Source organism: Zootoca vivipara, chromosome 5 (assembly GCF_965207765.1).
Source record: "Zootoca vivipara chromosome 5, rZooViv2.hap1.1, whole genome shotgun sequence".
In the NCBI taxonomy this organism is placed as follows: Eukaryota; Metazoa; Chordata; class Lepidosauria; order Squamata; family Lacertidae; genus Zootoca; species Zootoca vivipara.
This window is the reverse complement of record NC_142588.1, coordinates 9,416,943-9,444,356: the sequence shown is the minus strand read 5'-3', so window position 1 is coordinate 9,444,356 and position 27,414 is coordinate 9,416,943. Positions and strand designations below refer to the sequence as shown.

At 43.7% G+C, this 27,414-nt stretch overlaps 1 protein-coding gene across 9 annotated transcripts; it reads left to right on the top strand.

The window, feature by feature from the left end:
- The first annotated feature begins 1,223 nt into the window (after positions 1–1,223).
- Positions 1,224–27,295, top strand: ZFAND4 (zinc finger AN1-type containing 4). 9 transcript variants are annotated; one of them, XM_088670024.1, is made up of 11 exons: positions 1,254–1,595; positions 3,265–3,356; positions 5,153–5,464; positions 8,144–8,219; positions 8,313–8,380; positions 13,080–13,266; positions 14,127–14,274; positions 15,200–16,345; positions 22,342–22,393; positions 23,249–23,363; positions 25,852–27,295. In XM_088670024.1, the coding sequence occupies exons 3-11, from the start codon at positions 5,281–5,283 to the stop codon at positions 25,985–25,987; spliced, it is 2,112 nt and encodes a 703-aa protein (XP_088526150.1). In that variant the 5' UTR covers positions 1,254–1,595; positions 3,265–3,356; positions 5,153–5,280; the 3' UTR covers positions 25,988–27,295. The 9 variants fall into 9 exon arrangements, with proteins under 9 accessions (XP_034993953.2, XP_034993951.2, XP_088526146.1 ...); XM_088670021.1 differs by having other exon boundaries at positions 1,312–1,595; positions 23,246–23,359; XM_035138062.3 differs by lacking the exon at positions 3,265–3,356 and having other exon boundaries at positions 1,224–1,595.
- The last annotated feature ends 119 nt before the right edge of the window (positions 27,296–27,414 follow it).

Genomic DNA, 27,414 nt, shown 5'->3' with positions numbered 1-27,414 from the left:
GGCTGGCTAAACTTGATGGGGGTAGCCAGTGGGTCTCAAACCCTCAGAGTCAGTCCAACAGTCAAGGTGGTTTCTGCACGTGCTGCAGAGAGAAAGGAGGGGCAGATGGGACTTGTCAACCTGGGAAGGTAGCCCATCTGTGAGAAGGGCTATCTTTGGGAAGAGTAAAGGCTAAGGAGTAAACCCTGCACAAATCCAGAGTGGAGTCCCTAAGACGGCTGGATGGTGTCTCATACGCCTCCTTCCAGCAACTCCCGCAGCCAAGCTGGTGCTAAAGGTATTGCTCTGCTTTCTTTTGGATCACATCAGCGAGGCTGAGAGGCATGTCATCTGGCCAGTCCAGGACCCCCTTCTTTCTTCTTCTTCTTTGGCGATCACTCGTATCCGAGTAAGATTGTCTTGCATAAACACGGTTTTAACAATGAGTCCGTAAGTGACTGTGGAGGCCAATTCTGGATCCACATGTCCTTCCACAGTGGGGACATTGGTTTCCAGGCGGGAGTTGATCACGGTGTGGATTTGCCAAGCATGCCTTCCTCTTAGCACGTTTCTCCCTTGCGCCCTGAGATTGTCTTCAAAGCCCATGACACCTTTGGTAAAGGCTGTTCTCCAACTGGAGCGCTCGCAGGCCAGTACACAGTGTGTCTGGGCAGCAGTTCATCCCCAAAGGTGCACTCCATTGTCTCTCCAGAAAGACGGTGGCAAACAGTTTATTTCCTGTCTCTCAATGGTCTTAAGCAGGCATAGGCAACCTTCAGCCCTCCAGATGTTTTGGACTACAATTCCCATCATCCCAGACCACTGGTCCTGTTAGGGTTCATGGGAGTTGTAGGCCAAAACATCTGGAGGGCCGCAGGTTGCCTATGCCTGTTCTCAAGACTCCCCAGGGTGGAAGCAAACTTGAGAGCTTATCTTTTTAGAGTTGCTTTTGTGATAGGCTAACCCATTGTCCTACTTCTGACCGCATGTCTCCCTCCAAGTTACTGAAATGCCAGACGCCAGTAGTCCATCTTTTAACTAGGGTTCGGCTACCACGGGCCAGGCTCTCTGCCGAAACTACATTTCCCGGCAGCTCTTGCGGCTGTGCCGCCGGGCCTTGCGGAAGTGCCGAGGGCGCGTTGCTAGCGGCAACGGGGGTCCCAACATCCGGGGTCCCTCCCACGCTCCGTTAACGACCAACAGCGCCCCGGCCTCGGCTGAGGGTCCCGCCTCCGCTCTTTCCCAGCCGCGGGAGCGCCAGGCGATTGGGCGGCGGCGCTCGGGAGGGCGGAGACCTCTGGGTGGCTTGGCCTGGAGCCCGCCTGTCCTCGTCACAAAGGCACGGTGGGCGAACGAGGGAGGAGGTGGCAACGTCCGCGTTGTGAGGGGGGCGGCGGGAGTGAGTGAGTGCGGCAAACGGCAGCGGAGGGGGCGGCCGCTGGCTCTCCCTCCGCTCCTTCCTCCCAGCCTAGTTCCCGTGATGGTCGCGTGTTCGGCGGCGGCGGCGGCACCGGTGGTCCTGTGAGGCGGCGCTTGGCCCCGCCCCGTCCAGCGACCGAAGGGGACGCGCGAGGGGCGGGGGGAGAGCGGGAGAGGCGGAGGCGACCGGCAGGCAGGTGAGGAGGATGAGGCGGCCGTTGCGCGCTTTCCCTTCCCCTCCTCCCGCCACTCCTCCTCCCTCCTTCGCCGGATGCGTGCGTTTATTGGGATCGCGAGGGACGCCTTCCAAAAGAGTGTTGTTTTGAGAATTAGCATTCTTAGCATTACAGTATTCATTATACCGTATATGGGTTTCTTATATATTTATTTGCATCCCACTTTTTTATCCTGGCAGGGACTCAAGGAAGTCTAATTAGAGAGAGAAAGAGAGTAGTTTTATAGATTTATATAGATATAGATATAGATAGTTTTAGATAGACAGATGATAGATAGATAACTATATATAGTTATAGTTTTATATAGATATATACTTACAGATAGTTATATAACTATATAATAATAAATTTCCTTCCAGTAGCACCTTAGAGACCAACTAAGTTTGTCATTGGGGTGCATGCACATGAAAGCTCATACCAATGACAAACTTTGTTGTTTACAAAATAAAAAAAAATCCTTCAGTAGCACCTTAAAGACCAACTAAGTTTTTATTTTGGTATGAGCTTTCGTGTGCATGCACACTTCTTCAGATACACTGAAACAGAAGCCACCAGACCCTTATGTATATTTAGAGAGTTGGGGGTGGGGGTGATGGGAGATTTTTGTTGTTTAGTTGTGTCTGACTCTTCGTGACCCCATGGACCAGAGCACGCCAGGCACTCCTGTCTTCTACTGCCTCCCGCAGTTTGGTCAAACTCATGTTCGTAGCTTCGGTAGTTGGTCTCTAAGGTGCTACTGGAAGGAAATTGTTTATTTTGTTTCGACTATGGCACACCAACACTGCTACCTACCTGTAAATATAATTATATAATTATATAACTATATATATATAATTATAGTTCCTATCTATATGCTTCACCTCAGTGTTTAGTTCCTGCCCCTTTCCCTTGCAAAGAGTACATAAAGTGTATCCTCTTGTGGCCGCCCTTTGAATTTTTTTTTGCAAGGGTTCCTGCAGCCAAGTATCACGAGCCTCATATGGCAAAGGTTGAAAGACAAGTGTTCACGTTTCCTTCTTGATGCCAACGCAGTGAATGGAATTTTATGCATATTGAATCCGCAACTTGCACACGTTGAACTCGTGTGCATTCAGCTTTATGTGCATGGCAAAAAAAAGTCAAAAGGGGGTGGGGTTCTGGTGAAAATGACTTAGTCCAACCACGCCTGCCATTGAACCCAGTGGGTTTTGTCTATACACAATTTTGGCTTTAGGCACGCTCCCTAGAATGTAATGTAAGTTGTGGACTTAGTGTATATGGTTATTTTCCCAAAGTTTACCTCCTGCCCCATTTTTATTCATACATCCCTTTTATTCATATCATTGAGATTGTTAATAGAAAACAAACAAAAAATGATTCCCCCCCTCCCAAGTTTATTTCTTATTTCCTTTTATTCATATTATTGAGATTGTTAATAGATAAAAGCAAACCTTTAATAAATTACTCATGCTATACAGGCTTCATGTTTCAGCCGCAGGGTGCTGCAGGCAATTGTCACTTTGGCACACTGCACTAACTTTGGCACACTGCATTAACTGGAAGTTAGTCCAGAGGCTACCAGTCGGAACCGGAAGCTCAAAGCCGCTCCTTGAAGTGCCAGGTTTATAATGGGAGACCTGTTCCTCCTCAGGCATCCAGAGTGAGCAGTTTTCAACCTCTTAGACTTCACAGCACTCGGTCTTAAGGCTGCTTTGCTGAAAGGCATTTAATGCGCATAGTCAGGTAGGCAGTGGTGAAGCTGTGGGTTTTGATTCTTTCTGTGTGCAACTGCTTCACAAGTATTTCAGTTTCAAAGCCCCATTTCCCACACAGTGTTTGTTGGATTTCATAAATCTGGGTTGAATTGTGCTAGTGAAGAAAAATATTCATGGTTGTTTCCACTGCTCAGCCCAGGTACTCTAGCCACGTCCTCACTGAAACGTTTTGATCAACTTAGGCTGAGATTCCATGCATGTTTACTTAGTGGTAAGCCATGTTGAATGCAATTGCTCATACTTCTGAATAAACGTGCATGGAATTGGGATGTTAGAGATTGTACAGCAATCTCTTGTGTGAACTTCTAGAAACCCTTACAGTGACAGACTGATTAAACTAGGCATGTCTAACAGGTAGATCGTGGGGGGGGGGTGTCTCAGGTAGATCGCGGTATGAATTTTAGTGATCACCTTTGGCCAACCATCCCCTAAAAAAAGCTCAACAACTCCTGGCAATGACAATGGGTAGATCACAGCCGGTCTTTTTAGACTGTGAGTAGATCGCAGTCTCTTGGGAGTTGGATGTGCCTGAACTAAACAATCTGCGCAGCCTAGAGCACACAGCTGGCAGTTAAATAGCTGCTTCCATTTGGGAAAGCAGGAGGTACGCTTAAGTTATCGTACCTATTTGGTTACTGTTCATAATTTGGCCCAAAATCAGATGTGAAGCAAGGAAAGTGAACTTTCCAAGTGCCTAGCTAGTGTGCTTGCCTTCATGGCTTGCTAAACATCTGTCCAAGTTATCAAGTATGCTGCTTTATGTGTTGCTAAATGTAGAACAGTTTTGAAAATAATAAATAACCCAGTAATAAAAATTTCTACCTTTCAAATTTAAAGCTAAACTGGGTGAGGGTAGGTGGTGGGTCTCAAACCCTCAGTGAGTTAGGGACTTCCCCTGCATGTGGAGACAGATTCTGTGAACCAACAGTGGATCCAATGGTCAATGTGTTTTTGAGGGAAGTGAGGGGTCGACGGGGTTCATCAACCTGGGAAGGTAGCCTATCTACCAGAAGGAAAACTGATCCTAAACCTCCGCTGCCTTGAGGGATATCTTCAGGAGAAGAAAAGGCTAAGGAGTAAACCCTACACTAATCCAGAGTGGAGTCCTGAAGACGATTGGATGGCGTCTTGTACGCCTCCTCCTGGCAACTCCGGCAGCCAAGCTGTTGCCAAACGTATTGCTCTGCTTTCTTTTGGACCACATCGTCAAGACCAAGAGGAGTGTCTTGTCATTTGGGCAGCCCAGGACCCCCATACACACTGTCCAGGCTTGCACACCATGGAAGGTCACATAGGTGCTGCAAACACTGGGTTGACTTCATCCCCAGAGGCATACTGCATTGTCTCTCAGGGCAGACGGATGCATCGCCCTGAGTTAACTCATTTAAGGGCCTTGACCAGTATGTGTGATTTTGCAGATATTCTACCTCCTTAACTTCTTGCAAGTGAGTGGTTTTGTGCTGCATGTGTGAATAGAAAAGAATTAGGTTATGATACAACAGTGCTTAATATTGATTTATTAGCTTGTTTAAATATTGCTGAGAAAATTACTCCCGAGTCAAATAGCAGCCCAGGCAAGCAAATGTTTTGATGTTTTGATGGGTGATAGTGTAAGCACAGCCCATAAACAGTTCCTTCTTTTGACCTGTTGTCAGGTTATTTTGTGTCACAACTCACACAAGAAGTTCAGAGACTTTTGTTTGTTTGTTTAAAAAATGTTGTTTTCCTCAAATACCATGTTTACTGACTCTGCGTCTGTCTTAGGTGCTAACTTTGAAACATGAACAGCATCCCGCATGTCCCGTGTTCAGAGCTGACTTGGCTTGTCGTGGAGCTCAGTGTCCAGCGCTTCCCAACTGACTTCCCCACAAGGCATTTCTAAAGTACCTAGAATGGCCAACAAGAAAGAACCTCCTTTCTACAATGATAATAACATGGGACCATGCCATTACAAGTTTGCTTTCTATGAGACTATGGAGCTCTTCATTGAAACTCTAACAGGAACATGCTTTGAGCTGCTGGTATCTCCTTTTGAAACAGTTATTTCTGTGAAAACTAAAATCCAGAGACTGGAAGGTTCGTGTCCTTTTAAGTTATAAAAATCTAGAGAGGTTTTTAACTTGGCTCTTGAAAAGCTGGTTGTTTTATAGAAAACATGCCATTGTGATCTGTAATGCAGTGGCGATCAGTGTGAAGAGCTAGCTAGCAGTGTGAAATACCTGGAAGGTGGAGCAAGCTTGTTTTCTCCTGCCACAGAAAGGAGATTCTGACTAAACGTCAGGAAGAACTTTTGGATGGTAAGAGCTGTTTGACCATAGAAGCACTCTCCTTTCATGGAAGTTTTAAGCAGAGGTTGGGTGGCCATCTGTCATGGATGCTTTAGTTGAGATTCCTGCATTACAGGGGGTTGGACTAGATTTCCCTCGGGATCCCAGCTCTACAATTCTAGGATCTTCCATGTGACAGCCCTTTGGATATTTGAAGAGGGCTATCATATCTCCTTTCAGGCTCCTCTTTTCCAGGCTCAGCCATTCCTCATAAGGATTGGTTTCCAGACCCTTTATTATATTGGTTGCCCTTTCCTGCACCGGTTCCAGCTTATCAATATCCTTAAATTGTGGTGTCCGGAACGGGACACAGGATTGCAGGTTGGGTCTGACCAAGGCAGAATAGATTGGTATTATTACCTCCCTTGATCTGGACACTGCGTTTCTGCTGATGCAGCCTAGAATAGCATTAGCCTTTTCTGCTGCTGCATCACACTGTTCACTCACGTTAAGCTTGTGGTCTACTAAGACCCCGTGACCCTTTCCACGTGTACAACTGGTAAGCCCGGTGTCTCCCATCCTATATTTCTGCAGCTGGTTCTTCCTGCCTAAGTGTGGAACTTGGCATTTGTCCCTTTTGAAATTCGTTTTGTTAGTTTGGGCCCAGTTCTCCAATCAGTTAAGGTCATCTTGAATCCCAGTTCTCCTGTGGCAGTAGCTACCCCTCCCAGTTTGGTGACACCTGCAAATTTGATGAGCATCGATTCAACAGCATCCATTGAATTGTACTGGTATTTCATTGTTTACATGTTAAGAATTCTCATAGAGGTACCTATATCATTGAGATATTTAAAAAGACAGTGAATTAGCTAATTTAAATGATAGCTGATATGTTTTGGTAATAACTTATCTTAAAAATACACTTTTCTGTATGGGTATCTATCAACTGTTCATGCTAGAAGTATCTTCAGAGAGTTTCTTCATCATTAGAGCTTGCTTTCACAAGAACCCAAGTACTCACTGGTAGTAGTTTTTTTAACATATAAGTGCTCAGAAGTTTCAGCTAGTGCAAAATTCAGTACCCCAGCATTGTACACAGCAAGCCAAGATTTGTTGCTCTGGTTTTCTAGGATCAGTCTCTTTAACCACCATGAGTGCTCCCAGACAACATAAAAAAAATTCTTATCAGTTAACTTGATATTGATCTCTTTACATTGTTATGCGATATTCAATACTACATTGATACAGTCAACAACCTCTGCCCCAAAGGAAATAAGAACAGAACCTTCTCAAACCATATGGGTTAAATTTGCCTGGTCTCTGTTGCAACAACAGTAAATAGTAATGATGGTCATACAGCTTTTGGAGAGGAGTCCAGTGATCTCAAATGGGGGCGTGGCATAACACATAATGGCTGTGGTGTGGGACATGGCATAACGCAACATGGCTCTCCTGGAGAGAATAGCATAACCCCAAATTAAGAAAATACAGTCCAGTCATTTCCTTCTCTCGTGAACTCTACCTGCATAAGATTGCCTTAGAGAGCATAGGTCGGCAACGTCCGGCCCATGGGCCGGATGCGGCCCATGAAGGCCATTTATCTGGCCCACGGGCTGCCTATGAACTGAGCTGCCCGCTCGGCAAGTCCCCTGCATGCTGCGCTAAACCGTGGCAGCGCGGCGCGGGGACTCGCCAAGCAGCACTGGAAATCGCGGCTGCGCAGCCGCAGAAGCTGCAGACGTGTGCAGAAGCCATTTCCGGCATTCCGGACATGGGCATTGCGGCACCGGAAATCACTTCTGCATACCCGTGGACATGCGCAGAAGCCATTTCTGGTGTTCCAGACATGGGCAGCACGGCACCGGAAATCGCTTCTGCGCATGTGTGGCCCATGTCTGGCCCACGGACGAGAGTCTGTGCGAATGCTCCAGCCCATGGCCGGAAAACGTTGCCAACGCCTGCCTTAGAGAATGGCATGTCATATGAGATCAAACAGCTAGGAATTGGTGGTGGAGCCTTTTCAGTGGTGGCACTAACCTCTGGAATGCCATCCTGTGGGTTCCTGCTTTGTATGTAGAGTTAAATTGATTTGCAATAATTTCAAGATAGATGAAAGGCACACTTTGCACAGCGTGTTGCTTGTAAGTTTCTTGTTGCATCTGGCTACTTACTTTTGGAAGCATGCACTTTTCAAGTAAAGTAGCTACAGTGGTATCTCGGTTTACAAACTTAATCCGTTCCGGAAGTCCATTCTTAAACCAAAACCGTTCTTAAACTGAGGCACGCTTTCCCTAATGAGGCCTCTTGCCACCGGTGCCCTTCCACCATTCAGATTCTGTTCTTAGATCGAGGTAAAGTTCTCGAACCAGTACACTGTCCGGTTTTGCGGAGTTTGTAAACCAAGTCGTTCTTAAACCGGACTGTTCTTAAACTTTACAAGCTTTACAAGGTCAGTAAGCCAATTAAAATTTATCAATGTCATTTTAAGGTATCCCCGTATCTCAGCAACACTTAATCTGGAACAATGTAGAGCTAGAGGACGACTATTGCTTGAATGATTACAAGTGAGTATTTAAATGCAATTACAGATGTTTCTATTTTAAATACTATTTCTGTTGTGGGGAAAAGGCTACAAAACATTTTTTATTGGTTTACAGCATTTCAGAGGGCTGCACTTTGAAGTTGATATTGGCAATGCGAGGTGGACCTATTAATACTAGAAGAGGTAGGTGCCTATTAAATTGTCTCTGAAGTATTTTTTTGCAAAGTCAGTGCAATCCACCTAAAAGTTAAACTTACTATGATCCCACTGACAGGTGAGAGGGAGTAAAGCACATGCTCATGCTTCAGTATTGAAGTGAATGAGAGCTTCTTTCCTTTCTGTGCTTCTGTTCAGTAATAAAGCAATCACACCCTAGTGACATACGAGTTAAAGCACTGTGGTAATTGATTCTACATACTTCTGCCTTGTTATACATAACACTAGTAACTTGGCAATAGGCTCCCAGTTCTGGTAAAAGGCCCAACCTATATATCTCGCCCCAAGAGTTATTGAAGTATTCTCTCTTCACCACTAAAGTATCATTGTGTAGTTTGGGCGGAAATTTTTGCGTGCCGTTTGCATCTTCCTTTAGGTGTCGTAGCACAAGCCTTGGTGTACCTAAAAGAGGATAATTGTTGGGTAGCCACAGCCTTCTCTTTGAGGAACGAAAAGAGGAACCCAAAAAGTATATTCATTTCTTTGACTTGTTAGATTCAAATGTAGACCTAAATTTGATAATTATATTAAAAGCTAATTGCTTTCCAAAAAAAAAGGAAAAATAACCTTAACGTAACATAGCTGTAATTTTCTTTTTACAAGTTCTTTAAAGAAAAGTGGGAGAAACTACACTGACGTGCCTTTGCGTCCTCTCTGCCATTGTAATGTCTGCAATAAAATAGTAGGTGTGGAGGCAGGCAAAGTGGCCAGCTACTACACTTCCATGCAAGGGAAGATGCAACATTTTTATTTCCAAAATCAGTGAAATGAAGAAACAAACGTGAGACGTGTGTTCTTAGTGCTCGCTCAAATGTTACTGCATTTGCTCTGTAGCTACTCTTGGTAACTTGCATCAAGAGAAACCAATAAATATTGTATGAAGCTGAGTGGTATGAACCAAGTGCTGAAAGAGAGGTGGTTTACTTTATTATTAAGTGGGTCAAACATTCGATCCCTTGTATTTACAGAAATGTCTAGCGTTGTATACAAAATTTGAATTGAGAATGAGTGTTCAGAGCACTCAGTGAACTACTGCAGATAGTTTCAGCAATTTGACCAACACAGAAGTCCTAATGCTGAAGGGTAAATGTCAAATGTGTTCTGCAGTTCTCCCCCCCCCTCCCCTTTTCAATATGCTGGGCACACACAGAGATGATTGGTTTCTATGGGCATATCACCTGACAGTGGGATGCATGTTCTAACTATGGGGCACCCTTGGTTCCCACATTGGAAGCCCTTAGCATTATTATTTGCAAAATATCATTATCGCAAAAGAGCAGAAGACACAACTCTGGTTTCATCATCCTTTTTAGCAGTGCTTACAGCAAATCACTGTATAACCATCCATAGTGACTGAATCTGTAGCCCAAAGTCAAAGACAGGCATTCAGTGATGCTGCCTGTGAGAGCACAGATAACTGCATGGATGTTAAAACCCCCCGATTATCATTAGAGTGACAATTCCATCATTAGAGATTACTCAAATTGACTCTCCCAGGAAATCTATCAACCCTCACTCTGTAGTGCACTGTCAGAGTCCTCATGCCTAGAAGTGTGTTTTTAAAACTTGCAGGGTTTGCACAAGATAAACCCACTTTAGAGTGTCTCTTGGTAGGCCAGCCTCCCCCAACCTGGTACTTTGCAGATGTTTTGCATTGCAACACGCATCAGCCGTAGCCAGCATGGTCAGGGATGATGGGAGTTTATTCCACCAACATCTGGGAGCACCAGTCTAGGGAAAACTCTGAAATATTGAGAAATGCCTTTCCGTCCTGTTCCCCCCCCCCCAGCAAAAAATAATAATTTCAAAAGAGGAAGCCTGCTTGTATCAATCCAGTTCTGCTGCATCCATAATTAAATCATAGTGAAAGCATGTTTTGCTAGCTACTGGTGCTATATTAATAAAAACTTGTGGTGCCATTGATGTGACAGGACAGCAGAATGGGGGCACAAAAGGGGAGTGTGTCTCCTTTCCCTTGTATTACAGCTTTTCCTGTATTACCATATGCACTAGGGCTGTGCATTCACTTTGGAAAATGTGCCAGATACATTTGTCCAGATACTGGGGGGAAAGACCTCATCTGGGCCTTCTATAACTAGAAACTGTTGTGGGTGGATGGGTGCGGTATAGTTTTGTGAGCAACATACAAAGGAGGAAAAACTCATTGGTTCTGACGCTTTCATCTGAGAGGTTATATGAATAGTGCAGTAAAGGCTATTTTATGAAGGGGGTTCCTTAATCTTGAGAAAACGTAATTAACTTTGGAAAGCACAGATGAAGCCACTAAACTCTAAATGTTTGTATTAAAGGTTCTAAAACCAAGATTAGTTTCAGAAGATAGCTTGTGGGGTGGGATTCTGCTAGATTCCTTCTTATTCCCCACACTCTTAAACACGAACGGGCTGGATGAGGACCAATAAACTAAAACTGAATCCTGATAAGACAGAGGCACTATGAGCAGGTAGTTCCTAGGACTTTGGTGTTTTATCTTGCTTTGTTTGGCATTACACTCCTCCTGAAAGAGTTGGTTCACAGTTTGGGGGCACTCCTTGATCCAGCATTGTCAGTTTGGAGCCCACGTGACCTCAGGTTCCTTTTATCAACCTTGGGCTTGCAACCTTTGCCAGACAGAGTTTAGTCTTGCAAGTCCTCAAAATTGCAAGGTTTGTATGAGAAAAATCTTTTATTTATGGATGTGTGAAATCTTAGGAAGACTTGCATGGAAAATCCATGTACTAGGATGAAAATTGTTTGCTGTCATTACCAACAGCAAAAAGGGCTGATTGGCATCTGTATAAATACTTCTCTGGAAAGGGCAAAAGCAATTCTAATGCATCAGTAGGGATGGCCTCCCATAGCTACTACAGGTTTGACAGCCTTGGAAGTTGCCAAAACCTGGGACCGCCACCTGGACACCGAGCGTCACAGTACCCTTAAAGGCTTTCGCTTGTGCCTTGGGTTGCCTGTGGGCATTGGGTTGGTAAAAAAAGGTAAAGGTAAAGGACCCCTGACAGTTAAATCCAGTCGCGAACGACTCGGGGGTTGCGGCGCTCATCTCGCTTTACTGGCCAAAGGAGTCAACGTTTGTTCGCAGGCAGTTTTTCCGGGTCATGTGGCTAGCATGACTAAGCTGCTTCTGGTGAAACCAGAGCAGTGCACGGAAACACCGTCGGAGCGGGAAGGTAAACGGTGTGCACTGGTGTGCTTTCAAACTGCTAGGTTGGCAGGAGCTGGGACCGAGCAACGGGAGCTCATCCCGTCACGGGGATTTGAACCGCTGACCTTCTGATCGGCAAGCCCTAGGCTCAGTGGTTTAACCACAGCGCCACCTGGGTCTCTGAGCTTAGAGTCTCTCTTTGCAGCCCGTGAGAATTGAGCCTTTTGCTATCTATATTGCCCAATTCCACCGTATGAAGAGGTGTGCCTTCTGATTCTAGGGTAATGCTCTACTGTAACCTTTGCCAGGTGTTTTGGATTACGATTCCCATCAGGGTTAGGAAGAAAATTGTGGAGAAGGACCCTGACCGTAAATTTAGAATTTGGCATATTCGGAGTGAATATGGGCTTTTTAAACCTTTTGCCGGGTTGGGAAGGAAGCGGCAGGCACAATACCAGCTCCATTTTACCTGTATTCAAAGTTTGGCAGCTTGGTGTCAAAACTTTCATGGCAGCAAATAGTGGTACTAGAGGCAGCAGAAGTAGTTGCTGGAGCTGGAAAGGTTTGCCCCATTGCATTCCGATTTACAAGGATTCTTTTTTGTGGGGTGGGGGGAGACGGCAGAGAAGGCTTCCCCACCCCCTTGCCTCATTGCTTGCTTGTTGCCTGCCAGTCGTGAGCTAGCACTTGCATCACCCCAGAAAGAGAGAGGAAGAAAGAAGGGAGGGGTGTGTGGTCTGGAAGAGGGAGAGCTATCTGTGAGGTGTGTGCATGGAAGAGAGGGGTCTGTGCATGACTGTGGTCTGTGTATGTGCAATGTGGGGCAGAGAGAGATGCATGTTGGGGGGGGGGCGGTATTTGTGTGGGGCGTGTGGGTGAGAGAGCTCTATATTGTGTGATCTCCATAATCAAGACCAGCAGGATATACCCGACTTCCCATGGTAAGCACGAGGTAGTCTTGAGCAGCAATACAGTACTCCTGATTTTGTGTCACATCATGCCCCTCATGGTGGTGTTCTGTTATGCCATGTTCCCCTGTGGCAGCCATGTTACGACCAGCAGCCACAGCTGTTTCTCAAAGTCTGAAATGTGGCCACTGGCCCCAAAAGATGGACAAACTCTGGCCCACACAATGACCTGTGTCAGCTCTAGAGATCTGTCTACAAGTGCAGCCCGGCCTTTTTGTCAACGATTTTGCTGGTAAGGGTAAAGGGGCTCTCTTTTTTTCTGAGCTGCTGTAAAGTTTGCTGAAGCATTACAAGGTCTAGACAGTTATTGATTTTATTTATTAAATTTCTATTTGAAAGCAGTTCTTTCTTGACAGTAACTTGATCATAGTTAGGTTAATTATTTATTTGAGGAAGTTATGTGGACAATCACTTAATATCGCCTATTACAGACACTTTTGGATAGCTTCAGGAGATAAATCTTTTCAGTATGTTTCCTAGGTGATATGTGTGCATCCTTGCTTTCAGGCAATAAAATATTTCTGGTTGTTTTTCCTCTTAGTTCCTGTGGGAGACCCAATTAGGGAAATAACAGAATACATGGATCCCAGCCGTGATGATATTTGGGAGAAGGTTCCATCCAGCAAACAGGTTACCTTCTTAGTATACCGCGAAGGAGATCAATTGAATTTTTTCCGTATTATAGACAAGGGAGATGGGACTTTAACACCATTGTCTGAATCGTTAAGGTATACTGGGTTTTATTTCTTTTCAGAAAAGTTACAAAATGTCCAACATAGAAACTTGCCTTACAGATTTGGCAGGAATAATCTTGCAGGACCCCATTCTGAAGAAGCACTTCTACTTTTTGCTAGGGCTGGTGAGGCAGATTGGAGTCTGACAGGCCCATAGGTTTGAGGGGGAAGGAAAAGGCATAGAATTCTAAAATTATGGAACAATGGATCCTGAAAATGTGGTGTTGAAAGACCTTGGGGGCATGCAACCAGAGAACAGTGACTGAAAATGTTTTCTTTGCTTACTTATATACTTGCTCTTCAGCTGAACAGATTTCCCGAGCAGCTGACAAAAACTAGTCCCTGTCCTTACAACACAAAAGACAAGAGACTCAAGGAAAAGAGGCTGGGGGTGGAGGAGGGAGAAAGTAAGCTCCAGGCACCAGTTCTAAAAATTATAATAACAAGGTTGGGATGGAAGCAGTTCAGGTAGCCTGATGGAGTGATGATAGAGGAAGGGTCAAAGGCTGTTTCAGAAGAGGCAATGGAATAGCCATTGAAGACTCTTCAGAAACTTTACTTGATCCAGGACCCAAGTGCATTAATGTTGGACCAGTGCTTGCCCATGAGATCATGTTATATTGATTTTAAAACAACTGCCCTGGTTACCAGTATGTCACTAAGCACAATTCAGTGCCGGGGCTTATCTTCAAAGCCCTAAATGTATCCAGGGTACCCCCTCTTCCCATATTATCCTGCTTAATTTTGAAAGCTTTTGACAACTCCCCCCCCCCATTGCTTTGAATGTTTGGCATCTATATTTACAACTTAAATACCTAATATTAAAATGTAAATTTGCACACTCTCCTTGCCAGTGGTGCTTCTGTTTATAATTTGTATGCGGATGATGATGAAGATACAGAGGCATCTCCTTCTGGTGAGCAGATTATTGAGAATTCTATTACGATGAATAAAATGAAGCTTCTTAGAGCAAAGATGGAGAACATGAATCTGAGTAAAAAGGTGAATGCATAAATTCTTCTACCCCTTACATTACTTACTATCTGTATATTCATTTCTTTTGAAGAGTTAGCTGACTGCCTTAACCTTTATGGACTACAAGTGTTCATCACAGAACTGTTAGAGGGAATTATTGCTTAAAGTGAGGAAACATATAGAAATAAGGGTACTTTTATTGGACCAAAACTTTAGTAAGGGAGAGAGAAAAAACATCCTGATCTGCCTGTAGCAACTTTTTATTTCAATAGCAGACATTGTTCCAACAAAAGATAATACTTCACTATATAATAGGCCCAGAATATATGTGTGTGCCACTTATTACAAAGAGGCAGTTTTAGTATAATGTACAGTTGTACCTCGGAAGTTGAACAGAATCCATTGCGGAAGTCCGTTCGACTTCCAAAACATTCAACTTCCAAAGCGTGGCTTCTATTTGCTGCAGGAAGCTCGTGCAGCCAATCGGAAGCCCCGTCAGACGTTCGGCTTTCGAAAGTATATTCGAAAACCAGAACAATCACCTCCGGTTTTCAATCGTTCGGGAGCCGGAACGTTCGACTCCCAAGGCGTTCGAGAGCCGAGGTACGACTGTATATAGTAAACAACTTCTAGATGAGAATCTGTTTTTATATTTTAAAAAATGGAAAGCGGTGTTATTTAGTGTATCTGATTTCCCCCCGATATTCTCATTATTTATTAGAAAAGAATTGGTTAGTAACATTGCCGTCTATGCAGACTTATAGTTTTGAACTTTTATTAGTCTGGACACTGAGCAACATTTATATTCACTGAATTCTTAATTGGCCATACTGGGAAAGGTATGCAGTTAAAGAAAGTGGGAAGAGACTATTTCGGAAAAATTCGGAATTTTTGTGAATATTGTAACGCAGAAGAAGTAATAATAACCACATCTCCTTTTCCTTTTTCACAGCCTAAAAAAACTGTTAAAGTGAACCCCCATCCTCCACTGGCTCCTCGCCCATCTAGTGGCTCAGTCACAGCGGCCCACCAGAGATTTTTGCGAGCGCTCCGCCGTATGGGACAACCGTGCCTACCTCCTAGGAATTCAAATACCTCAGACTTTTCTCAAAATGCACTTTCGCTTTTAACACCTGCTGGCAGAAGGATGCCATCCACTAGTAATGACTTTGTAAAGGAAAATGACAGGTGGGAGACTGCTCCACAGTCACTTGGCAGCATTAGGCTGCCCCCTAAAATTCCACGTGTGGAAAAAGAAGATGCAAAACTTCCTACAAACAGTGTGGTTCTTCCAGTCCCTGCTCCACTTAGGCACCCTGGGAGAAATATAGATAACAGTTCGGCAACAAACGAAGCTGGTCCTTTCTTGTATCCAAATCTCACAAATGTAAAGGTGTATGCTGCAGAAGAAAAAGCTATACCAAACTCTGACACTTTTGCCTTGTTAGCTGAGCCATGCAGCGATTTATGTGGAATAGGAAAAGTAAACACTGAGCTCCATTTATCTGAGGGGGACGAGGACTCTGCTCCTGCAGATCTTCCAAACAAGACCATTAGAAGACTCCTGACCCCTGCAGCACCAGATACTAGCATTCTTAATTCTTGTGAACTAAGTCCCCAGAAGAACACACAGTTGTCACCTCTTCACTGTTCCACACAGGTGACACATTACAGTCCTCGGAAACCTCAAGCTCAGTCCAAGTTTTTCGAGGTTGGCAACTTGAGGCCCGCTGCCTCGCCAAATGTTCTGCGATCCTTGGAGTTGCACAATTTAGCCGACTCCTCTTATCCAAGGACTTCCAAATTTCACGGCATAGGTTTAGACTCTCCTGGCAAAAGACCTGACCTTTCTAAAATGGAGGCACGGGAAGTCACAGAAGTAGCGGTCAAGGCATCCAAAGATCCTGTTGCCTCTGTCAACAATGTGGGCTTTCTAAGTTCCCTGGCTCGGAGCTCAAACAGAGATGCTTTGCAGAATTCCTGTAGGACAAGCAGGTTTCGGACTTCTGGTATTGCGCAAACTACAAACCTCCAGCATTTTCAAGGAGAAAGCTACAACATGGCCACTCCCCACAATGAAATGCCCGGATACTTCCTAGTAAGTACTTAAAGCTTTCAAAATAGATGTGATTCCTCTTTGTGCTCCTCCAAAGGCCTGATTTGTGTTTGAATTCTGTTAAGAGTCACAAAGCTGATTGCAGCTGGAATTGAGAACTAGATCTGGGTGTTCAGTACTGTTTGTATCAGCATTTCTTAGGCATGTTGGGCTTGTTCAGGGTGCCTTTGACCACCTCTTCAAGCCGTAAGCCCAACCCAATAGCCTTGCACTGCCAGTGGAAAACTACCTTTCAGGTAGGTACCAGCCATACTTTTCAGAAGCCTGTTGTTGTTTAGTCATTTAGTCGTGTCCGACTCTTCATGACCCCATGGACTAGAGCACGCCAGGCACTCCTGTCTTGAACTGCCTCCCGCAGAAGCCTAGGACTTCATAATTTTGGCATTAAATTTATATCTTGGTGATAAATTTCATTCATTTTCTTGTGACTTCCAGTTTGATCATCCAAAAAGGTTTTGCTTAATCTTCCTATCTATCCGGTTTCACACTTGGCTGCATTAGCTAAGCCATATGTGGTTCTAATTCATGTTAATAGTTCAGTGCTGTCTACATCCAAATTATGAGTAATGTAGAAGGGAACTGTTAGCTTGATCCACTGTGGCCCATTAGAAACTGCCTATCAACATGTTCAGTGAAACCAGGAGCATGAATTAATCTGCATTTGCTTATGCAAATTGCACTTGGGAATTTTACTGAAAGGCAATATTAAAACACCCATCTTCAGTACATCAGCCTTATTCAGATATTTCACACTCCAATAACCAGTATATATAGTGACCAGTATATATATGGGATAACAAACTGTGTTTTGGGGCTGGAGGGGTGAGCTTTGTCCCATTTTAGATCCCTAGAAGCAAAATAATTTTATGCTTCACCTTTGTTGAAAGATTCGGGACAGACAAAAGAAAGTCATGGTTGAAACTATGGAACTTGCTCCTGCAGGAGGCAAGGATGCCCATCCACTTGGATGGCTTTAAATGGGGATTAGACAAATTCAGAGGAGGCTCTCAGGATGGCTGTGCTCTTCAGAGGCAGTAATGCTTCTCGGTAGTGGCACCCACCCTGTGGAATGCCCTCCCACCAGATGTCAAAATGAAAAATAGCTACCAGACTTTTAGAGGACATCTGAAGGCAGCCCTGTTTAGGGAAGCTTTTAATCTTTAAGAAATTAGTGTATTTTAATATTTCTGTTGGAAGCCGCCCAGAGTGGCTGGGGAAACCCAGCCAGATGGGTGGGGTATAAATAATAAATTATTATTATTATTATTATTATTATTATTATTATGATGCAAGGGGGGGTATGGAACTGTGCCCATTGACCCTTGAGTTGCCAACCAAGCATTGGGATATATCTGCAAAACGTAAGACACTGAAACGCCCATAGGCTCTCCCTGTGATCAGAAGTCACCCCTTGCCCAAATACTTATTGTATTGGGAGCGTTGATGGCTGAATATGACTCTTGTTTTTATTCAAGCTGCTCAGCTTTTGATGCCAACCCATCTCAAGGGCAACACAAATACAACAACAAAAATTGTACATAGAAGTCTCATTCACTTTAGGTTCTTACTGAGATACTGTGTTTTCGCATTTCTTCCCTGGTTTGGGCTGGTGATGGGAATATTGCCTGGCTATGTTTGGGGGGGGGGGCAGGACGGGAAAGTGCTTGCTCTACTTTGCAGCTACCGGTATGTTAGGCCATTCACTTCATCATAAGTGGTTGTAAAGCAGGTCAGGGGGAAATGAAATGCAGAGAAGTACAAACAGTGATATAATTATGCTATTATAGTGATGTTGTTGTTTAGTCGTGTCCGACTCTTCGTGACCCCATGGACCATAGCACGCTAGGCACTCCCGTCTTCCACTGCCTCCCGCAGTTTGGTCAAACTTCATGTTCGTAGCTTCGAGAACACTGTCCAACCATCTCATCCTCTGTCGTCCCCTTCTCCTAGTGATATAATTATGCTATTAACAGTGGCCATTAACCAAAAGTTAAACAGCAGAAATCGCACTGATAAAAATTATTCCAGCAGTTGTTTACCTCTATGCTTTGTTGAACATGAAACCGATATTTTGCAGCCCTGCTCCCTTTCTGCACCTTACCTACATAAGTTCACCTTGTTTAACAAGCAGCACAATTTGCCTGGTGCAGGATAAGGCTCCCATAGCAGCACTAGCAGAAGAGAGGAGACTGTTCTGGCATACACAAGGAGTTCTGTGTATCTTAGTGCCCAAATAAGGCAGGGGAAAATGGGAGATAACAGGTGCCTGTGGGCAAAAGGTTGAAAATACTTCTCACTGGTACTTTCCCCCCCAGTCACTTCTTCATTCCCTCAGTTCTTTGTGGAGAAAAGAGGAATGATTTCTTTCTCTTTCATGCTAGGGTTTTGTAGAGAGTAGCAGCAGCTGATGTATGGAATGCTATCTATGACATGTGTAGCAGTTTAACACACTCTTCCTGCATTCTTCTAAATCTTGCAAACATATACTGTAATGCATTTTTCTACACTGGTTAATTGATGTCTGGCTTTAATCGTTTTTATATGGTTTAATGTAACGTCTGTCATAAACTGCTTTGATGTGTTTTATGAAATAGTGGTATGTAAATATTTAGATAAATAAAATCCTTCCCGAACTAAAATAGTCAGGGCATCATCACCCTCATCTTTCTCTTTAAAGGTTGACATTAAACCCTGAACAAGTTGCTGTCATAAAAAAATTGTGGAGGGGTTTGCATTCTTCCACCCCCACTTCATTAATTGGAACATGTTCAATTAATGTTCATGGATATTTAAAATGTCAACAGGCATTTGAAGGGCCTATTGATTTATTTTATTTTATTTGACTGAAGTCACTGGGACCACCTAGGAGCGGGGAGTCCTACAACAGCTTTTGTGACAAGAAGCTACAGTTAGAACTGGATATGGAATAAAACTTATTTTTTCAAAATTGGGAAAGGAGTACGACAAGGCTGTATATTGTCTCCCTGCTTATTTAACTTTTATGCAGAATTCATCTTGCAAAAGGCTGGACTGGATGAATCCCAAGCCGGAATTAAGATTGCCAGAAGAAATATCAACAACCTCAGATATGCTGATGACACAACCTTGATGGCAGAAAGTGAGGAGGAATTAAAGAACCTTTTAATGAGGGTGAAAGAGGAGAGCGCAAAATATGGTCTGAAGCTCAACATCAAAAAAACAAAGATCATGGCCACTGGTCCCATCACATCCTGGCAAATAGAAGGGGAAGAAATGGAGGCAGTGGGAGATTTTACTTTCTTGGGCTCCTTGATCACTGCAGATGGTGACAGCAGTCACGAAATTAAAAGACGCCTGCTTCTTGGGAGAAAAGCAATGACAAACCTAGACAGCATCTTAAAAAGCAGAGACATCACCTTGCCTACAAAGGTCTGTATAGTTAAAGCTATGGTTTTCCCAGTAGTGATGTATGGAAGTGAGAGCTGGACCATAAAGAAGGCTGATCACCGAAGAATGGATGCTTTTGAATGATGGTGCTGGAGGAGATTCTTGAGAGTCCCATGGACTGCAAGAAGATCAAACCTATCCATTCTGAAGGAAATCAGCCCTGAGTGCTCACTGGAAGGACAGATCCTTAAGCTGAGGCTCCAATACTTTGGCCACCTCATGAGAAGAGAAGACTCCCTAGAAAAGACCCTGATGTTGGGAAAGATTGAGGGCACAAGGAGAAGGGGACGACAGAGGACAAGATGGTTGGACAGTGTTCTCGAAGCTACAAACATGAGTTTGACCAAACTGCGGGAGGCAGTGGAAGACAGGAGTGCCTGGCGTGCTATGGTCCGTGGGGTCACGAAGAGTCGGACACGACTAAACGACTAAACAACAATGTTCAGCATATGGGTTTTCCCAGTGAAATCTTCAGTGTCTGGGGTTCTAATAACAATTTTTTGTATGAAATTTCATGTCAGCAAAAAATGTTAGTTGAAGAGGTATATACCAATACTACGGTAACTTGTTTAATTGTTTTTCATATTTGCATTGGTGTGTCTTGTAGCTGCATTTGCTTTTAACTCATGTTGTGAACCACTTTGGGTCCTACCCTGGGAGAAAGGTGGGATAGCAAATGCAATATTTTTCCCACTTCCCATCGTGTCTTTCTAAGCAAAAACTACGGTAGTCAATGCTTATGTACACTACGAGAGTCTTATGTACCAAATTTGGTTCAAATTCATCAACTGGTTTTTGAAGTGCCGCGGCAACACTACACACCTGAAACTAGCACTTTCTCTTTTTGAAAACACTATAAAATGCCAAAATCATTTACAGTGGTACCTTGGTTTAAGAACAGCTTAGTCTATGAACGACTTAGAATAAGAACGCTGCAAACCCAGAAGTAGGTGTTTTGGTTTGTGAACCTTGGGAGCAGAACATGTTCCACTTCCTGTTGAGTGTGTTCCGTTTGTAAATTGAGTCCCCCGCCGCTAATCAGAGGCTTCCTGTTGAGTCTGTCGGCTGTTGAGTCCCGAGCACCCACACAACAAAGAGGTGATATTTGGACCTTTTGCTTTTGCTATTTTTTTGCGTTTTTGTTTGTGTGGCTTTTTCTTTCTTTTTTTTACTGTGACTTGTTCTTCGATTTATGGGACTGACTTGTGACTGTGGCTTGCTGCTTCGTTTTTGTGACTTGGTTTTGTGACTGTGTGGAAGCCAGTTCAGCTACTGGTTGGTTGTGTGCCTGCAGAAATGGATAAAAGCCACCCCGCATCCAAATAATTACTATCACCAGTGCATGTAAGAAAAAATATATATATTATTTTTCATCATCTACAATGCTGTCTTATTTATAGTACAGTACATTTATTGCCTTCATTTTCTTGCCTTCATTTTATGGATCAATGGTCTTGGTAGATAGTTAAATTCATGTTAAATTCATGTTTTAGGGGTTGTTTTTCATTGTCCGGAATGAATTAATCCATTACTTTTTGTGGGAAAGCACGCCTTGGTTTAAGAACGCTTTAAGAACGGACCTCCGGAACGGATTAAGTTCGTAAACCGAGGTACCACTGTATCTTATTAAAAATAAGCTTCCGTTCAATAAGAAGTCAGTAGTTTATTTTTACCTCTTTGTGTTCACCAAATTACACAACAAATTGTGATTAAGGATAAAGGTAAAGGTAAAAGGGGCCCCTGACCATCAGGTCCAGTTGTGTCCGACTCTGGGGTTGCGGCGCTCATCTCACTCTATAGGCCGAGGGAGCCGGCGTTTGTCCGCAGACAGCTTCCGGGTCATGTGGCCAGCATGACAAAGCTGCTTCTGGCGAACCAGAGCAGCGCACAGAAACGCCATTTACCTTCCCGCCGGAGCGGTCCCTATTTATCTACTTGCACTTTTTTGATGTGCTTTCGAACTGCTAGGTGGGCAGGAGCTGGGACCGAGCAACGGAAGCTCACCCCGTTGCAGGGATTCGAACCGCCGACCTTCTGATCAGCAAGCCCTAGACCAGGCATCCCCAAACTTCGGCCCTCCAGATGTTTTGGACTACAGTTCCCATCTTCCCCGACCACTGGTCCTGCTAGCTAGGGATCATGGGAGTTGTAGGCCAAAACATCTGGAGGGCCGCAGTTTGGGGATGCCTGCCCTAGACTCTGTGGTTTAACCCACAGTGCCACCTGGGTCCCTGTGCAAATCAACTTGGGGCTTTTAATCGGAATACTATGCAGTGTATTTACCGGGGGGGGGGGGGAGAGAAATAACAATCTCCAGACCTTTACACTGATTGCTCTGCCTCCAGCATGAATATATTCAGACTTCCAATACATGACGGAAGATATAAAGGAATTGTGATTTGCATTTCTACCCACCCCTCCCAAAGGCACAGAAGAATGTGCAACGTCTTAGTGCTAAAAGCATAATGCACTTATCTTGCTTTAGTGCTCGTTTCCCAACCCAGCATTTTGTACACATAATCCACTAATACAAAAAACCCTTTCTTTTTTAGTCCCCTGGACTTGGATTGAATGGAAGTGTTGTGGCTGCAGGAAAAAGAACAGGTGAGTAATAAATCCGTAGTGCTGTTATCAGCTAGAAATTGTTTACCTCATTTGAACCTGAACTAGGATCTAAGAGGTAGTATCCAACCTCTCTGTTCTATAGACAGCAGTTCTGGAACCAAAACTCTTCAAAGGTAATCATTCTAAATTTTTAAAAAAAGTTCTTCTGGGCAGCATAGATCTCACATAACTAAAATCACTTCAGTTTTCTATATAGCGTATATTGCGCTAACAAAAAAATATGCAATACTGTATTTAAGATTGCCTTAAAGGTAAAGGGACCCCTGACCATTAGGTCCAGCCGTGACCGACTCTGGGGTTGCGCGCTCATCTCGCATTATTGGCCGAGGGAGCCGGCGTATAGCTTCCAGGTCATGTGGCCAGCGTGACAAAGCCGCTTCTGGCAAACCAGAGCAGCACATGGAAACACCCTTTACCTTCCCGCTGTAGCGTTTCCTATTTATCTTCTTGCATTTTGACGTGCTTTCGAACTGCTAGGTTGGCAGGAGCTGGGACCAAGCAACGGGAGCTCACCCTGTCACAGGGATTCGAACTGCCGACCTTCTGATCAGCAAGCCCTAGGCTCAGTGGTTTAACCACAGCGCCACCTGGGTCCCTTACTTAAGATTGCCTTACTTATTATTAAAGCACATTAAGCAAACAACATGTGTCAGGCTAACATGTTTATTGCTGCCAAAGTTTGCATTATGTAATTTTTGGGGGATAGAAAAGTCACTTTAAACAAGAAACTGTTTTTCACCTGTGAAGCAAAGTTTTCCCTGTGTGCTGTTTTTCTTTTACACCATTTCTCTGAGAGCACATATAAATTGAGAATGTTTTGCTTTTTGAAAGCAGGTGAGGCAACTCATCTCCCACCTGTGAATGGTTCAGTTCAGCCTAAAAAGAAAATGGCAAAGCACTGTTTCTTCTGTGGAAAGAAAACTGGATTAGCTACTAGCTATGAATGTAGGTAGGTTGAGTTTGCACCTTAAATGTGTCTTTCTTCAAACAAAAGATTATTGCCATGCTTTGTCACTTATTAATGATTATTATTTCTTCATTGATAAAATGTGAAATTTCTTGACATAAATCTCCAAGTGATGAAGGGCAGTCCATTGTAAAATGTCGCCGAATATTTTGCATCTCATTCAAAAGGAGTCCTACCTTGAGCTTCCTTTTAAGGTGGTAGAGATTTGTGTGAATGGGAGGGAGGGCACTCTTAGGCCCTGTGGAATCACAGACATTTACCAGGGTTGCATTGCTGCTGGGAGAAATCTTAATGTTATGCCCTATTGTTAAAATAATTGACTTCTTCTGCTCTCCCCGCCCCCATGACTAATTTCAGTGGGTTTGCTCTGAATAAAACCACCCTCTTCTTCCAGATACAATAGAATCATAGAGTTGGAAGGAACTCCAGGGGCTATCTAGTCCAACCCCCTGCAATGCAGGAATCTCAGCTAAGTCATACATGACAAAGGGAATTGCAAAATGTCTCCCAGATTGTGTTCAGGCACTGGCTCTTTATGCCTTCTCCAAAATAATCCAGTGGAATTGGCTGGCCAAGACAATTGGTGAAACAAGTTATTTCCTTACTTACAAGCTGTTTGATACACTTGGAAGTGGTGGTTGTGGGGATTTTTGTGGCATTTTATAATAGGACCCCAGCAGGGACACTATCACCCTGTTTGAAGTGCATGCCTGGAATCCATTAGTGTTGTTCTCACGGTTTGAACAGATCGGACATGTTCAAATGGCTTTGCAATGTTGTTAAGCTGCAACTACAGCAGACACACAAGACAAAGCTACAAATACAAAGCTGTTGGTTCTTAGACATCATGATCTCTGAACTTGCAAGCCTGAGTGACTCTCATTGACTCTGGTCTCCCCCCTCCTTTGTTCCAGTTCTTCCTCTGCTCTTTCTTGCCTTGATTACTTGGTCACTCTCTAGGCCAGGCATCCCCAAACTTCGGCCCTCCAGATGTTTTGGACTACAATTCCCATCTTCCCCGCCCACTAGTCCTGTTAGCTAGGGATCATGGGAGTTGTAGGCCAAAACATCTGGAGGGCCGCAGTTTGGGGGTGCCTGCTCTGGGTAGTTTTTCCTCTGTCTCTGACCGTCACCTTTTTATACCCTTTTTCTATCTCTCTCCAACTTCAGGCATTCCTTTTCGATTGACTCCCTACCTCTCACCCTGCTGTTCCAGACAAGCTAAGCAAATACGATCTCCTCATTAGGTTCCTCATTTGCGAACATAATACATTTGCCAGGCTGTCACCTCCTGCTATCTTCTCAAGGCCTTTATAAACCTCAGTCCCACTGACTCTGCCCCACTGTTCAACAGGATCAAAGTTCAGTACTTCATCTGACTGGTCTGAACCTGGGTTATTAATCCAGCATATGAGTGCTGCTGCCTCAGATTAAGTTACTGTGCCCTTCCACCCTCAGAAGGGCTTTTGATAACAGCAGCAGAGGGTGGATTTTGCTAATGGAAGGTGGGGATGGGGGGGGGAGAGGCAGCCTTCAGCGGTTTTCCCTGTATATCCCAATGCCTCTCAGAAATTTGCTCCAAAGGCTCAGTACTCAAGTGACCCTTGAGGCATCATGAGGTGTGACAGAGCAGACTGCAAGAGAAATCAACCTTCCCCTTTTTATTTGTAGTTAGCATGGGCCCCCAACAAGCAAGGATAGAAACCCCGGCATGATCCCAACCAGTTTATGGCATCTGTCTTCCCCACTCATCTGTTGTGCTCTTCCTCCCAACAGCCCCTTTCCATCCGAAGCCAATGTTCCTCCTTTAGTGCTATACTGTACTTTTAACCCTTTTAGGTTGGACTCTGATTCACAGTTTCCTGGGAGCGAGCCTCATTCAGCACAGTGCGACTTGGTTTTTCTCCAGTTGTATTTTATTGAGTTTCAACATTTTTATATAGTCGTAACACAAGTTGGCCTTTTCTCTTATTTTTGTTGAATTCCCACCCCTTTTCCCATGCAGTTGTTTTTACTCCCCTTCTGCTGCAGCCTATCTTCCATCTATCAAATCATAACCAAATTATTATAATCAAATTACTTCTGTTGCTCATAACTGAAATCCTGCTCACGAGTTCACCATACTATAATATTTAAGTAGTCTGAAAAAGCACCCATTCTTTCACAAAACACTCATCATTAGATTCTCTTAATTTTGCTGTTGATTTTGCCAGTTCTCCAATATCTTCCTTATCCAACACAGTGGGACTTTTTTCCATTGAACATACAGTGGATTGTGCTGTATGAAGAATGCAGATCTCGCATCAGGAGTTTGTGATTTTGTCTCTCTGGTTTTACTAGCCTTCCTGTGTTGCTCAGCTCGTTTAGATGAGACCTTCACCAATCAAAAACGGCGCATTTTATTTCCAGGGCAGTATCTGGAATATGAGATTTTTGGAAGATCTCTTAATACTTGCCTTTCTCTTTTCAGATGTGGAAACAACTTCTGCGCAACTCACCGCTATGCAGAGACTCACACGTGTACTTATGACTACAAGAATGCAGGGCGGAGGTACTTACAGGAGGCCAATCCTGTGGTCAGTGCGCCAAAGCTTCCCAAAATCTGAGCATGGTTGTATGGCAGGCACCTGTCTGCCAGAGGAGCCTTATTACACAGAGAGAAGTAGCGGTGGTTTAGACTGCTTCTTTTGCCATGCTCCAAATCTAAAGGTTGCCAACTAACAAAACCATATGACGCTGCATAATACTGGAGAATAATGTGAACACTACTGTAGCTGACACCATTTATTCTTGAGTGAATCAAAAAATTTAAAAAGTAGTTTTTGAAAATGTACATTCTGATTTAACTATTATTATATGTCTTGTGTTAAGTGTTTTATATTTTCAAAATGCTCTTTCACTAGACAAGTCTTTTAAAAGATGCACTTTACTAAGTTTTAATATAAATTTTATAATGAGACTTGAGGAGGTTCTTTAATGAGGATGTCATGTAATCTCTTCTATGTTCTACCTTGGTTTTTTCCCATTCTGGGGGTGTAAGTTATTTTCGTATAAAGTTTCCCAGCACATTAAGCCTTACCCTTTTGGAGTTTAGAAAGTGCTCTATCTGCTGCACTAGGTTCCATTCAGATGGTCAGCCATACATACACTGTGTGATCCAGTCTCAAATAACATATCATGTTAACCCTGCTATTTCTTAGCAGGCAGTTGTTTTCTTTTGTTTTCACATTTTTACAAAAGAGAAAGTTTACCTTGCCATTAAATAGAAGAGGCAACTTATTTTAACTTTTTGTAATTCCATTTTTTAAAAGACTTGGTTTGTTAAAAATATTGAGTGCTATTACGGGGGGGGGGGTGTCTTTTAAAATTACATTTTCATGCAGTTATAAGCAGAGCAACTGACTTCCACTGTTTTACAGACTGATGGCAAGTAGGAGCATTGATTAAGAAGCTATGCCGTTGTTTATCCCATTAAAACATATGTAGGCTGGCAGATTGCAGAGAGTGTTGAATTGCAAGGCGATTTCAAAGTATCCCAGCCAGGTTGTAGGTTCCGTCAGGCTTTCTCAGAAATGTCAAATCCACCAACAGCCTTTATCTCCTTTCTACTTTCATTCACCATAATATGGAGATTTTAGTGACTGTTAACACTGTCTTTAATTCCGCCCCACACACACCTTTCTTTAGCAGAAACATAACTAATACTTTCACCTGTCGGGTGCTGGAAGTTTTTACTTACCTCTGCTTATCTGCGGTTGCATTTATTTCTGAAAATGTATGTGCAGCTGGCAATGTGTAGGATTCCTAAGAGCATAACGACTCTGTTCCTTTTTCACCACTTTCAGGAGGCCTGAAACATGGCTGCAATTTGGTGCAACAGGTCTACTCAATATATTAAAGAACGTGAATTGATAGAGCACGCATTCAAGACAGCACTTCTCTCTTCAGCTCAAGTTTTGTCCTGATAATTGAGCACACACACACACCCTTCTTTAGAAAATGGGCTGCTGCTGGTGGTGCAGTGGGAGGCTTA